Raw genomic sequence first — 12,959 nt, forward strand, 5'->3', positions numbered from 1 at the left:
GCAGGACTGAAGAATCTAGATGCTATCGTGGTACTTTGGAAAATGCCGGCGCTAAATTCCGACCATTTTCGTGTGACGGGAGCGTTTATGGCGTATCCGCATCTTTAATCAGTGAATTAACAAAAATGGAAGAGATCCGGGTTCGATTCCCGGCCGAGATAATATTTTTCGCAAAAAGAATTAATTATATAATATATTTTATATAGATTTTAATATTCACTCAGCATTATTAAGATTGTTCTAAAATGCGAAAAAGCATTAAATTGCTAGTCAATTTAACTCGTGATATTACTGCAGTAATTTATGGAGTTTTTCAGCAGAGGCACAAATCATCACAAGAGACATTCTTTGTTTCTTACTGATTATCGAACAAGGACAGGATGACTCTTGCGTCAATTTGTGTCTTGCTGGAAAGTTTCCTTTGTAGAGTTTGCGTTTCAAGACCGAAAAATCATTTCGGCGCGCATTTTAAAGGACTACATACGTAGTATATAAATTCACACAGAATCATACAAGCACTTAAGATCCAGCTTAAGACATTGATTTCTATAGGTTGTGCTTTTAAAAAAATTATTCGTTAGCCAGTTCAGTGTTTCGAACGTAATCGCGTAATTTCGAATTTTAATCCATTCAAAAGAGAAACTGCGTTGATTACCTATATAGATATAATATATCACAGATATATATATATATATAAATGACAATAAAACCATATCACTATCTCAAAATATTAGCAAATATTTGTAAATTTTATAAAGTTCGTAAATTTGTAATAAACTGTTTACAGTTGCCTGTATTTTTTATAACTCCATCTCTTATTTAATATACCAGATGTATTGTATTATTTAATATTACACAAACAAAAACATTTGCATTTTGAAAGTATTAGTATCTGACAGGATCATTTATTCTGCCTTCCGAAATGGCTCAAACAGCGCACGCTAAAATTATGAAAGAAGTAATAAGCGAAGAAAATCAAATTTATGTACAGTTAAGTATAAGGATGTTTAGTGTAAGCTTTGAAAAACATTATATACAATTTTCATTCTTTTCTTTTGTTTATTTTCAACAAAGTATATAGTCCGTTTTCCTAAAAAATGATGTAAACTACTTTCTTCGCAATATCTTGAAAGTCGCATGAAAGTCTTATTGGCGCGAATTTTTCAAAGAAATGTTGAACTATATATTTAGTTACCACATAGCAAGAGAAACGGAATGCCGGAGAGCATTCACGTTCGCATAGTGAAATCTTTATAAAATATCAAACTCCAGAAAAATATTAAATTCCAGATTGGTCTCTCCGTGTCTCGTAAAGTTCTTTCGTGCGTCATTCCGCGATAGTGCTCGCACCTTTTTTCACATCTACCCGTTCTTCTGCTTTCCCTTTTTCTCTTTTGATTTTCATCTTTCTTTTTTGAGATAGGAACTCTAGCAGACCGGAAATGAGATATAAGTGAGCGTCTAACATTGTCCTTTTAATAGTTCGCGTCGAGCTGTAAAGAAGAGTCTCTTCGTCCATGACCTCGTAAATTCTTGTCACGTAGAAGCGATCTTGAGGGATAACGATGTTAAGTGCTGCCAAAGCTTCGCACTATCAATTGCGAAAGTTGCACTTTTCTGTGGTGCACTCGGTTACGTGAAAAGGCGTTCAAATAGTAGAAAAATGCGAAGGAAACATATGGCTTATATATAAACTTAACAAACAAGTATTCTCACTTTCTTTTTATATCTCTTGACCTCTTCAGATCATTTGTGAGTTGATCTGTGAGTGGAAGTTCGATGAAACTCTGTTTATTATAGATTAGTTTCAGTATAAAAATATATTTAGCTAGATTTATTGTATGAAATATATATTGAAACTATTGTAAGATTAAGAGAGGATTTCCTTTTAGGAGTCAAAAAGTAAAATATTTTTAGGATTTCTTTTTAAAGAAAACTTTTTTCAAATGTTTCGAACTTTTTACACATAAATGCTGTTTGCACATATATATTTTATGATTCATGAATATCTTTAAATTTTTATGTCCATATTAGGCTCTTTTCTTTCGCTATATTATAGTTTAATCAAAAATGATCCGCGGCAATTTGTGGACGTTCTAATTTTTATCCTATGGGCTTGAAATAAAAAAGTTTGTTTTTCTAGTTAAATATTATTTTTTGTACTGAACTTTTAAAATGCTTTAAAAATAGAGTATCAAAATAACGAAATGGGCTGTCAAAATAAAACTTAATGAAAATCAATATTTTACTTTAGCAAGCCGCCATTTTGTTATTTTCGTATTTTGAAGCAATTTAGAGATTCAGTACCAAAAGCAATATTCAACGAAAAAAATAATTTTGTTTTTTTTATTCAGATCTATTCAGATAAAAATGAGAACTCCCACGAGTCGCTGTGGCCTATCATTGGTTGAAATATACAATATGGATGCAAAAATTCAAAGATATTCATGATTCGTGAAACATTTATCTCTTATATGTAAAAAGCTCAAAATGTTGAATAAATAGTTTTTTTTTTAATTCCTGAACCTTATTTTTTGGCTCTTAGAAAGGCATCCTCCCTTAAAGTAACATTCTGAATTGAGAATTATTCAAATAAATAATAGCGTTATTACTTTTTACCTACATATAACTTACAGAACTAAATACATAACGCTGTTACTTTATACACTCAAGAAGTTACTTCTACGATTCTAACTTGTAATGTCCTACTTCATAATACGCCGTGCGCGTATGATGGTAGTAAAATCCATATTATCTCCATCAAATAACGAATTCTATAAGAGAAGCAGGAAAGCAACGTTGTTCGAAAGTACTCCTCGAAACTTTGTAATACGGAAAGATTTTTGTATTTTTACTATCTTCGTTCAATGCTTCAATATGATACATTTTTTGCTTCATCAAAGGGAACAAGTTCCGAGTTTTCTCTTTACTTTTTTCTTCCCCGATATAAGTTTTTTGTGATTAAATCGGCGGGAACACGCGGCATGGTTACGTTCTTACTCATGTAACTTCCTTACAGATTTCTTGCACGCTTGGATTCCGCGCAACATACGATGTCCGTTTCCAGCTATTCGCGCCAAGTTTAAAGTTTCATTTCGGAAAGTTTCTGCTGACGCATACGCTCGGATTTACTTGTGTAGGCGTGCGAGCTGAAATCGAAGGTTAAGCGTTGGCAGAGTTTAGGATAGTTTTGGGCAATAGAATTTTCAATAACGTGCACTTTATGACGTATATAGAATTGACATGAAGAATTTGAAGTTTAAAGAAAAAAACTTATAATTTAGTTTGCGTAAAACTAAATAATGGACACTCTGATTTCTCATCTGCCTACACATTACCTACACATCTAAATTGAATTGCAAATCTGAACGTTTTTAACAGTCTTTTTATTGCTATGTAAAATCCTAAAATTTGCATAAGTCTTGAGAGCTTTTATTAACGCTTTATTTCGCTTTTTTCGAATTTTATTTACTCGTTAAACAAACATAATATTTGACCTGTTAAATAAATTTTAATATTTATTTAACTGTTAATTTAATTGTCAAATATTGATAAAAATTATAATATCCGTAAATAATACGTATTGCAAACCATAAGTAATTATGTAGTATAATGTAACAAATAACAAAATCTCGCATTGATATTAATCGAAAGCAGCTTGTTCAATAAAATGCAGAACACGAATATGATTTTATTCTTTATTCGAGCGCACACATTCGTGTATTTGCATGAAAAATAACCCAGCGTACTCGTATAATGGAGTTTACATGAAAGGGTAAACATTTAATGAAAATATTTTACTGCCAACAGTGGAAAAATATGCGTTTATTTGACCGTTATAACAATAGACGATTCGATGATATAAATTTTTTAATGCTTACAGTTGCGCCTGTGTTAGAATTACATAATTTATCCGTGTTACCGACGATAAACTATGTACACTCATAAAAATTCTTATTGGTATGCGCATAATTTTCATTTAAATTCGAACACCGAGGTAACAATATTTTACCGATGGCTGTAAAAGATTGAGTACCAAGTTTTTCTTGGTTTTGCACGGTTATTTTTATGTCATTATTTTCGCTGTTACGTGTTTTTTTATATATATATATATTCTGATTTTTCGTAGAACAACATGACATGTTGAATTACATTACGTTGAATTCCGTTGAATAATTTATACCATTAATTTAATCGGTCGTCTTTTTCTATTTTTTTTTCAGTTGTTTTGGATTTTATTATTCAGATTCACTTCTATTGTACTTTTAAATCAAATCTGCAATTATCTAACGATATTACTCTTAGTTTATGAAATTGATTTATCGCATGAATTAACGCGATGAATAATACTTGCATTAGCATTTAATTGCAAAGCTTTTGATGCGTTTGTATATTTAATAACGTTTACTCGCATTGTCGTAATGCCGGGAAATTAAGTCACTCAATGGAGTTTTAAATTATTAAATATTTTCAATATTTAATCGCACCGTAGCATCGATTAAATCGAGAATAATACGGGCTTTTTAATTTTTTTTTATACAAGATGCTAATCTATTGTTTCTGCAATTATCGATTTTTATGTTACTTGCAATGAGTTCCGGGTAACATTTTTTTTGTCAACGCGATGAAAGTCAGCTTCGATTACTTTCGAATCTCATAAAGTAACTTCCACGATATTGTTACGCGCGGCATAAAACGCGATGTTAACGTCGTCATTTTAGGAGAGTAAAGTACGTGCCCCGTGATTTTTCGCGGCGATAAGCGTCTGCAAAAGGAGAAGTCTATGAAGACTTAAAGAAAAAAATATTGCATTCTATATACGTCAACACCACGCTATTAAACTTTTATGTTTGCTGGAAAATGATCTTTCCCTTTTTCTTTTACTAAAGTAGTAAAATTTACACAAGGGTACTTCCATGAAATAATTATTTTCTTTCTAGTAAAAATGTCAATAGATTTTCAAGTTACTGAAATGCATTGAAAATAAAATGAGCAGCTATATGTAAATATATGTATAATACAATTTAACTCGATAATTTACAAAAGCAATTTGTTTTAATAATAATTACTTAAAAACTTAGTTGTCTAAAATGAAAATTGAATACACATACATACATGCAGTCCCGCACTGTTAGATGTTAAAGGAGTAATGATAATCTAATCCCTTGAGTCAAATAACGTTTATCATGTTTAATTTCCATGTATATCATAATATAACTCAATCTATTTCAATGTAAACATCGTCCATATTAACATCTACTCTATTTAGTAAATTATAAACTTTGAGTTAAAATTAATAATTCCGGCAAACACCAAATTACATGTAACGTACATGTTAGTTGTAATTTCCCACTCAATAATATAATTGTAACATAACACGTGCGTTGAATAGGAAATTACAATTAAGGTACGTTACATGTAACTTGGTGTTTGCTGGGAATTTCTTGAATTAATTGTTTAATTTCATCGTTTTAGTCAATTTAACATATTGGATATAAACCTAGAATGGCAATTTAGAAATGATTAGAAATAACTCAAATTAGGTATAATTAATAATAATTTATAATAACATAATGTGTGTGTAAATTTACCAGATTTCTGAAAAATAATACGTGTAATAAATTCAGCTATTTTGCTGGCGACATTTAATAAACGATTTTGCAATTATTATTGCTCTTGTTATTGTATACAGTAGTCGGATCGCAGTGCATCATCTAAGATAATTGCATACACTAAGCTGCCTCATTATGATTATAATTGTATACGCAGGATACCGGTAATAGCAACGATACGTAATATCCGATTTGGTAACCATAATTACCTCTGCGGTTACGATATTCACTTGTCGTACTTTTGGGGCTGCACCTCCCGTATCTGGTATGCGGACATTAATACAGTTGAGTACGAAATCGTAACCGCGCTCACGTTCACGAGCCCTTGTTATTATCACTTAGCTATCACGCGTCGGTAGAAGCGGGCGATTGTTGATGCGCCGATATATCTGATTACACAACGATAACTACTGTTATGTTTAGCGTGCCGTTCTTGTACGCCTATGGAGTTTGCACACGGCGCGATAATTGCTAATGATACGCTTGTGTAGCAAACTTTAAACACCGTCGCGTAAAATGCCACCGCGTAGAGAGAACGACGATAACTGCCACCACGATTAATCTTGAAGCTCAGCCGCTGCGCTGAAAATAATACCGTCGTTTTATTTAATTTAATGCCACCGATTATTTCGGCTCTGCTGCTTCCACAGCGTTTGCAACTTTTGAATTTATTTATGTTTGTTTCAGATAACGGTATACATATATGTCATTTAGTTTATGTTTCGTCGACTCACATCGTGAGACTAATTATTTTACGTCACCTGCAAATAATTAATACAAAATAAATATTGTAATAGTTTAGAAGTTTTAGTTTATTAAAATTTGATTACATATTCAAGTCAGAATATCTAAAAATTAAAATTAAATTTTATTTTTAATTAACTTTTTTATTTTTTTATGAGAGAGAGAGAGAGAGAGAGAAATTTAAATGAATTTAATAGAATTTATATTCCAAAAAAATGCATACATCAGTTTTAATATAAAAGGTTTAATTAACGTTTAAATTTAATATTAAGATTTAATATGAAAGCTTTATTTCATATAAAAAATAAAAAAATTGACAAAAATAATATATTTTCAGATTTTTTTTTATTACAGAAGAATAAATTTGGTAAATATATACATTGGGGATGCCTACAGGTAAATATATACATTGGGGATATATACAGGGGAAGCCCTTTCCAATGACTATGATCTTGACATATGTTGACATAAATTTTTTCGAAATTGTCATCAAGATATATGCCATTTATTTAAAAACACTGTGCGTACAACACTTTTTTGATCGTCATATACAAATTGTCATGGCACTGATAACATATAATAAAAACCTTTTACAGTATTTTTGCGTTCTTATTTGAAAAGCTAAACGGAGATTTCATCGTTTAGTCCGCGATAAGCCGAATTCGCTGCAAGCAATAACCCAACTAGTTCTAACGTTTCTCTCGCCAGCGAAATCTGCATATCTCCGACGTTAAACTCCGCGATGACTATTGACGATGACGCGACTGATTGTGGTACTATAACCGTTATCGCACAGAACATTAACGTACAGTTAGCACACAGCTTCAACGGCCACGGTTTCTCGTAGCGGAGACCGTCTGCCTATAGCCTGACACTCACTACTACCCGTGGATCGCTACGATGCAGATGCCTTACCTGCTGTCAGCATTATCGCGTTCCATTACCACTGGGCGGTCGCAGACTACGGCTTGCCAGTACTACTGATATCGAAGCGCGGGGTTCAATGCGGAACCGTAACTGCTTGTAATGTTCGTTGACGTTTCTATTGGCGGAATCGGGGAAATCTATTGACCCATGCCACGCGAAGGGCCGTCAGATAACAATTATTATCTCGTACAGCTTAAAGGGAACCGCTACGAGATGTTCTTATTGTCGCCGAATGCAATTTTCACGCTCTATGAATCTTTCTAATTTTAACAATAAAGTCATATATCAATATTACAATTTTAGAGAATGTGTTTCGTAATAAGAAATAAATTTTCTTTAGAAAAATAAGAAGAACATGTATTCGAAAATATTGTTTTTACATTATAGAAAATGGATGTACTTCGACAGTAGAATGATTTATTGAGATTTTCGAACGACAAGAGTTTTCTCTCTTATCTTTCTCTAGTATCATTCTAGTGTCTCGAAAAACCAATAAATCTATCTCTGAGTAACCAGAAACAGTCGAAGTAGGATAACGCCTTCTATACTCGACGCTCATCCATTTTTCTGTTTTCTTTTTCAGAACCTGAAGAACCAGATCATGACGACAAACGTTTGGGTGGAACAAGTAAGTAAAATGATGTCTTATCATATAATTTTTATATATATTAGGCTTGTATTAGACATATGCGTAAAATATATAAACATATTTTTCAATATAACTTTATTATTATAACTATTGATAAGAAAAGGAGTTAAAGTAAAATTAAAGTAAAAAAACTTAATCGATAAATTAAATTGAAAATTAGAAAGAGATTCTGCATAATAATAGTTTTAGCGAACTGCATACTATATGTATATTCAAAGAATTATATTTAACATTTCTAAAGGAATTACAAATATAAGATTCTTTGATTACGTTAATTAAAAGCAATACTTTACAATGCTGTCTTTAATTTTTATAGTTAATTGGTATTTGAATGAGAACTAAGCTTTATGGTTTATATTTATGTTTATTTTATTATTAATTATTGATGTGTTAGTAGAATCATTATCGCCATTAATCAAACCTATATTATACCGTTATTAATGAAATCTATATTAGGATGTCTCGATTAGCGATCAATTGGAGCTTATCGCATTTTATTGATTAATAATTAATTTGTGACTGCCTGATAAAATATGTAAGAGATATGTGTCCTTTCGTGAATTATTTGCAGTTTTGATTTGATAATGTATAACATTATTGTGATACTCATTATTGAGATATTTCCTTACGAACGTAAATATTTCATTATCAATCAAGCGTGATGTTGTTTCTAAATGTGAAAATCTGAAATTTTCTGTAATTTGGAAATATACTTTTTTATTTTATATATACATACATATGTATATACAGCTTTGGCTAAAATTATTCGGCACCTTATATTAATCATTTAATAAAGCTCAAAAATTGATTTATGACATTTGTTATGAATTATCCTGTGTTTCAAGAATCCTTTAAACTTACGTAGAATGCCAGTGACGAATAGGTAACAATGCAAATAAAAGAATTCCAGATGAATGAATAAAATATAAATGCCTAATATTTTTGGTCAAGGCGATATATGGAATTTCCTTAAATTAATATGAGGAATTTTCTTATTGGGAAGATTCAAATAGATGTGAAACGCAATTTCCAAAAATTAAAAATATATATTTAATTAAAAATTGCATTTTAAATATAGAATATTAAGTTAGGATGCAATTAACAATATGAGATGGAAATTTCAATTACATATCTTTTATGTCTTTTCTCAATCTTTTTTTTATTATGAGAGTTTTGTAAGTTTTTTGAAGTCTTGAAAAACTTTATATAGAGTGGAAAATAATTATAATAATTTTCGATGCAAAAAAAGGACAATTTTTTTTAGAAAACATAAAGATATAGTTGTATCTTTTAAAAATTGAGATAAAAATTTTATGGAACGGGATGCCACAATTAAAATAATTTTGTTGTTAACTTTGCTCCTAATTTCATTCATACATGACGAATGAAGCGATATCGGACAAGCTGCTTAAAGATTGCAAATGCCGACCGTTGAAATTCGGTTTCCATTTTCGCGAGTGTATTATACGTGACGCTGCCGTATTGCTTTGATTGTCAGGATCTACCCTTTCGACGTAAGACGATGGTTTGGAATTTCAAAGCAGGCGAATTTCATTCGTGCTAGTCGACGACGAAATTCGAATCGCTGGATAGCAGTTGGCCTTTATTGATATAATACCCTCTTGTGTCCTCGCGAGAAGAACAGTTCTGTGACACGACCATTTCTCGTCCATTTGTCTTGCGAATTTATTGGCTGTAACTATTTTTGCTCTTTTTAAAGAGTCTTTGTTCTTTGCACTATCACTCTCCGTCATTGATGATCCAGGAGCAATTTTTGAAAGTTGCTACTTTGACAACTAATTGTGATATATTTCAGTTGAATTGATCTTTTTATTCCGTTCTCTACAGAGGCTATCCTTTTATTTATTATAAAAATTTTAATTTTTAAATTAAAGTCATACTAAAAAAATTCATACTATCTGAAGATATTTTCTTATGCATACAAAATATCATACATACAAAAATCTCTGAAGATGTTCCTTTATCACAAAAAATTCATCTGTTTAGGAAATATTTGCGGGATGACTTCCTCGAAAAATCCCATTTTTTAAATGAATTGTATAAGTAGGAATACCTACATGAATTTATTTAGGTTGAAAAATTGTATGTAAAATAACACATCTTTGATGCTTATTATTATAATTTTATTAAAATAAAGTTAATGAAGTTAAATTTATTAAAGTAATAAATAAAAGCTCTTAATAAAGGCATTTATAATTTATTGATTTATTTCGTCAAAACCTATTGTTTTTTTTATATTGTTTAATACATAAAATTCAATTAATTAAAATAATAAATAAAATTCAATTAATTTAATTTTTAAAAAGGAATACGAAATATTTAGCGAATATATTATAAATTGACAGATGATATTTCTGGCTTAAATATTTTATCAGACGAATGTAGTGGGGCAATAATCACTTCGTTTACAAAAATATAATGGTTATGTTTTTATGTCGAGGTAATAGAAAATGAAGAAGATGAAGATGGTGAGAGCATGATGACAGGCAGTGTGTTAGGATAAGGTTGAAAGAATTTTTATAACTTGATTCAGGACGCTGGGACGTCAAAAAGCTTGTGCTTTGCTTTTTAGAATCTGCAAGCGACGGGGCGGGATGCATTTTAATTGTAAAACAGCCTGGGCGCATGTACTTGCACTGCTCGCGGATGCAACCCTCGTCTTGTAACGTGGAAAATTTGGAATTCTCGAAGAGTCGTCGGCCGTCGTTGGCGATGATCCAAAAAACTTTGGTATCGCGGTAGAATGGATTTCTTTGAAATGTACAGATATCTGTTGGTTGACTTTGGTGTAACTTTTTGAAGGTGTTCTAAATTTCTGTACGTGCAAAGTAGAGAAAAATCTACGAACAGTTTTGATATATCGTTACGTAATCAGTATAAAATTATATAAATTATAAAATAAGCGATTATATTTGAAAATTAATGCGCTTAATAAATACATGCTTTAATTGTATTCTTTCATAATTGATACAAGAATCTGAGTTCAAGTTTTTTATTTTTACCTTACATTAAATTCTATGTTGTATTCAACCATCGGTCATACAAAATTCTCTTGAAGCCGATTTCTTTGCGAAGAATTTCCGTTGAATTCTCATGAGTATCGGAGTATTTTTAGCTATAGACAATCTTTAGTAGCGAGATCGAAGACACGAAAGTTTATCAGAAGTGTAGTTGAAAAGTTGACCTTAGGCAGAAAAGTTCCGACTTTTTAGATACCGCAATCGCGTGCTTTCCGTTTTTGTAGAAAGTTTTTTTTGCCCTCCTTTTATCTGGTTCGTTACGACCGTTTGTCAGTGTCGATAAAATGAGATCGGCGTCTCCCCTTTTTTTCTCATGTCGACCCGCAGGAGGGTGGCGGATGAGCGAGACAGGATGTGGTAGAGGGTCAGAGATGAGTTCCCCTTCGGCGTCATGTCAGTCCCGTTGAAGTGACGTCCCTTTATCGGAGTTTCAGAATTGCTTGCGATTACTGTTCGTCAAAGAGAAGCAAGCCGAAAGAAGGAAAACCGACTAGCAGTTTCAACAGCGATTGTGTGATGGATTTAGGAAGTTTCACACTATTCGGAAAGTAAACAATCATATGTTTTTCTTGACAGAAAAGCAATCGGAGCTACCGGAAGAGGAGACAGGGAAACGGGCGGGGAAAGTTTTAATCGAATCCGTCGCCAGTCGACGATCTTGTCTCGTTTGTAAAACAGGGTGGATATTATCTTCACAGAAGACAAATTATGCTCGATGGAAACAATGGGCGAGGAAATTTTACCGCGTAAGAGCGGGATAAGAGGGCTAGAGAGAGAGAGAGGGGGGGGAGAATATTTCCTCGTTATAATAGGGAAAAAAACGCGAGGGACGTCTCGACAGAGTATTTATTAGCAACGATTGTATGATTAGCGCGATCGATTTCGCGACCGGATTTATTGAGTTTGACTGTCTCGCGTACGCTGCGGATCGTTACTGCTATTATTGATATTGTTAGAATAATTACAACGGACCGGAATGCGAGCTGTACAATTTAATGCACGCGCGGTGTATCGCCGATATCGACGTATCGCGCGGTTGGATTTCATCGTCGATAGGAAATCGTAATCGACTATGTGCCGCGCGGAATTGCACTGAGCTCAATTACGATGCATGCACAAATTATCGACGAGCCTATCGAAAAATTATTTAATTGGGTTATCACCGTATTATTACTGTCGCATTGTTCCTGCACGCTCGATGGCTACACGAGGAAAAAAGAGGAAAAAAGGAAAGAGAGAGATGGAGGAAATATTGAATTCAACTATACAGAAAAAAAGATTTTGCTGAAGTATCTAAAAATGTAGCAATATAAATATTAAAGACTTGGAAATAATTTTATTAATCATGAAAATAATTTTGTAGTTTTAAGCATGATAAGCAATGCTGCAAAAAATTTTGACAATGGCTGTGTTCAACAAAAAAAAAGACTGGTTTTGCTCTTAGTTCTTTACTAGATTTAAATGTATGAATCAATCAAATTGAAGAATCTTAAAAAGTTGCAAAGTTTTTTCCGCTAAATACAGACATTCTATAACAATTAATTTTTGGGCATCATATAATTTTGATGGTCTAACAAAATTATTTTTAAGTTCATATCTAATTACAATTTTAAAATACTTCAGCAAAACCATTCTTTCCGTGTACCTTCGGGAACTCTCATTATTGTCCGTAGATGGATTTTCAAGAGACAGTTGCTCTGCTCGTTTCTATTGTTGCGCCGGAAATCTGTCCGAGCTCTCAACACGCGTCCGGAGAAATCGTTTCTCTTTGGCGATATTTATACTGTAAATATGACGAGAGCGAGAGGTAAGTTCCGTACTCCTTCGTAGCCTTTGTACCTGCAACGTAATATAAGTATAGGAGTCGGATTCTCGCTCTTCCCGTCCCTCTTGTTCATTAACCGATGCGCCGACCCAACGCTCGTGCCGCATTACTTAACTCCTCGATAGCATGAAGAAGGCGTCGTCTGTTACAAAGGCTGCTCT

The 12,959-nt window shown here is 32.4% G+C and overlaps 1 protein-coding gene across 1 annotated transcript in view; it reads left to right on the forward strand.

Annotated features, from left to right (window-relative positions):
- nAChRalpha1 (nicotinic acetylcholine receptor alpha1) overlaps positions 1 to 12,959 on the forward strand; it is a 91,075-nt gene that overhangs the window by 44,251 nt on the left and 33,865 nt on the right. The window contains exon 2 of the mRNA XM_018450718.1: positions 7,867 to 7,911. Coding sequence (XP_018306220.1) covers positions 7,867 to 7,911 — 45 coding nt within the window. The remainder of the gene's footprint in view (positions 1 to 7,866; positions 7,912 to 12,959) is intronic.

This window comes from Mycetomoellerius zeteki, unplaced genomic scaffold (genome assembly GCF_001594055.1).
Source record: "Mycetomoellerius zeteki isolate Tzet28-1 unplaced genomic scaffold, Tzet1.0 scaffold292, whole genome shotgun sequence".
NCBI classification, from domain to species: domain Eukaryota; kingdom Metazoa; phylum Arthropoda; class Insecta; order Hymenoptera; family Formicidae; genus Mycetomoellerius; species Mycetomoellerius zeteki.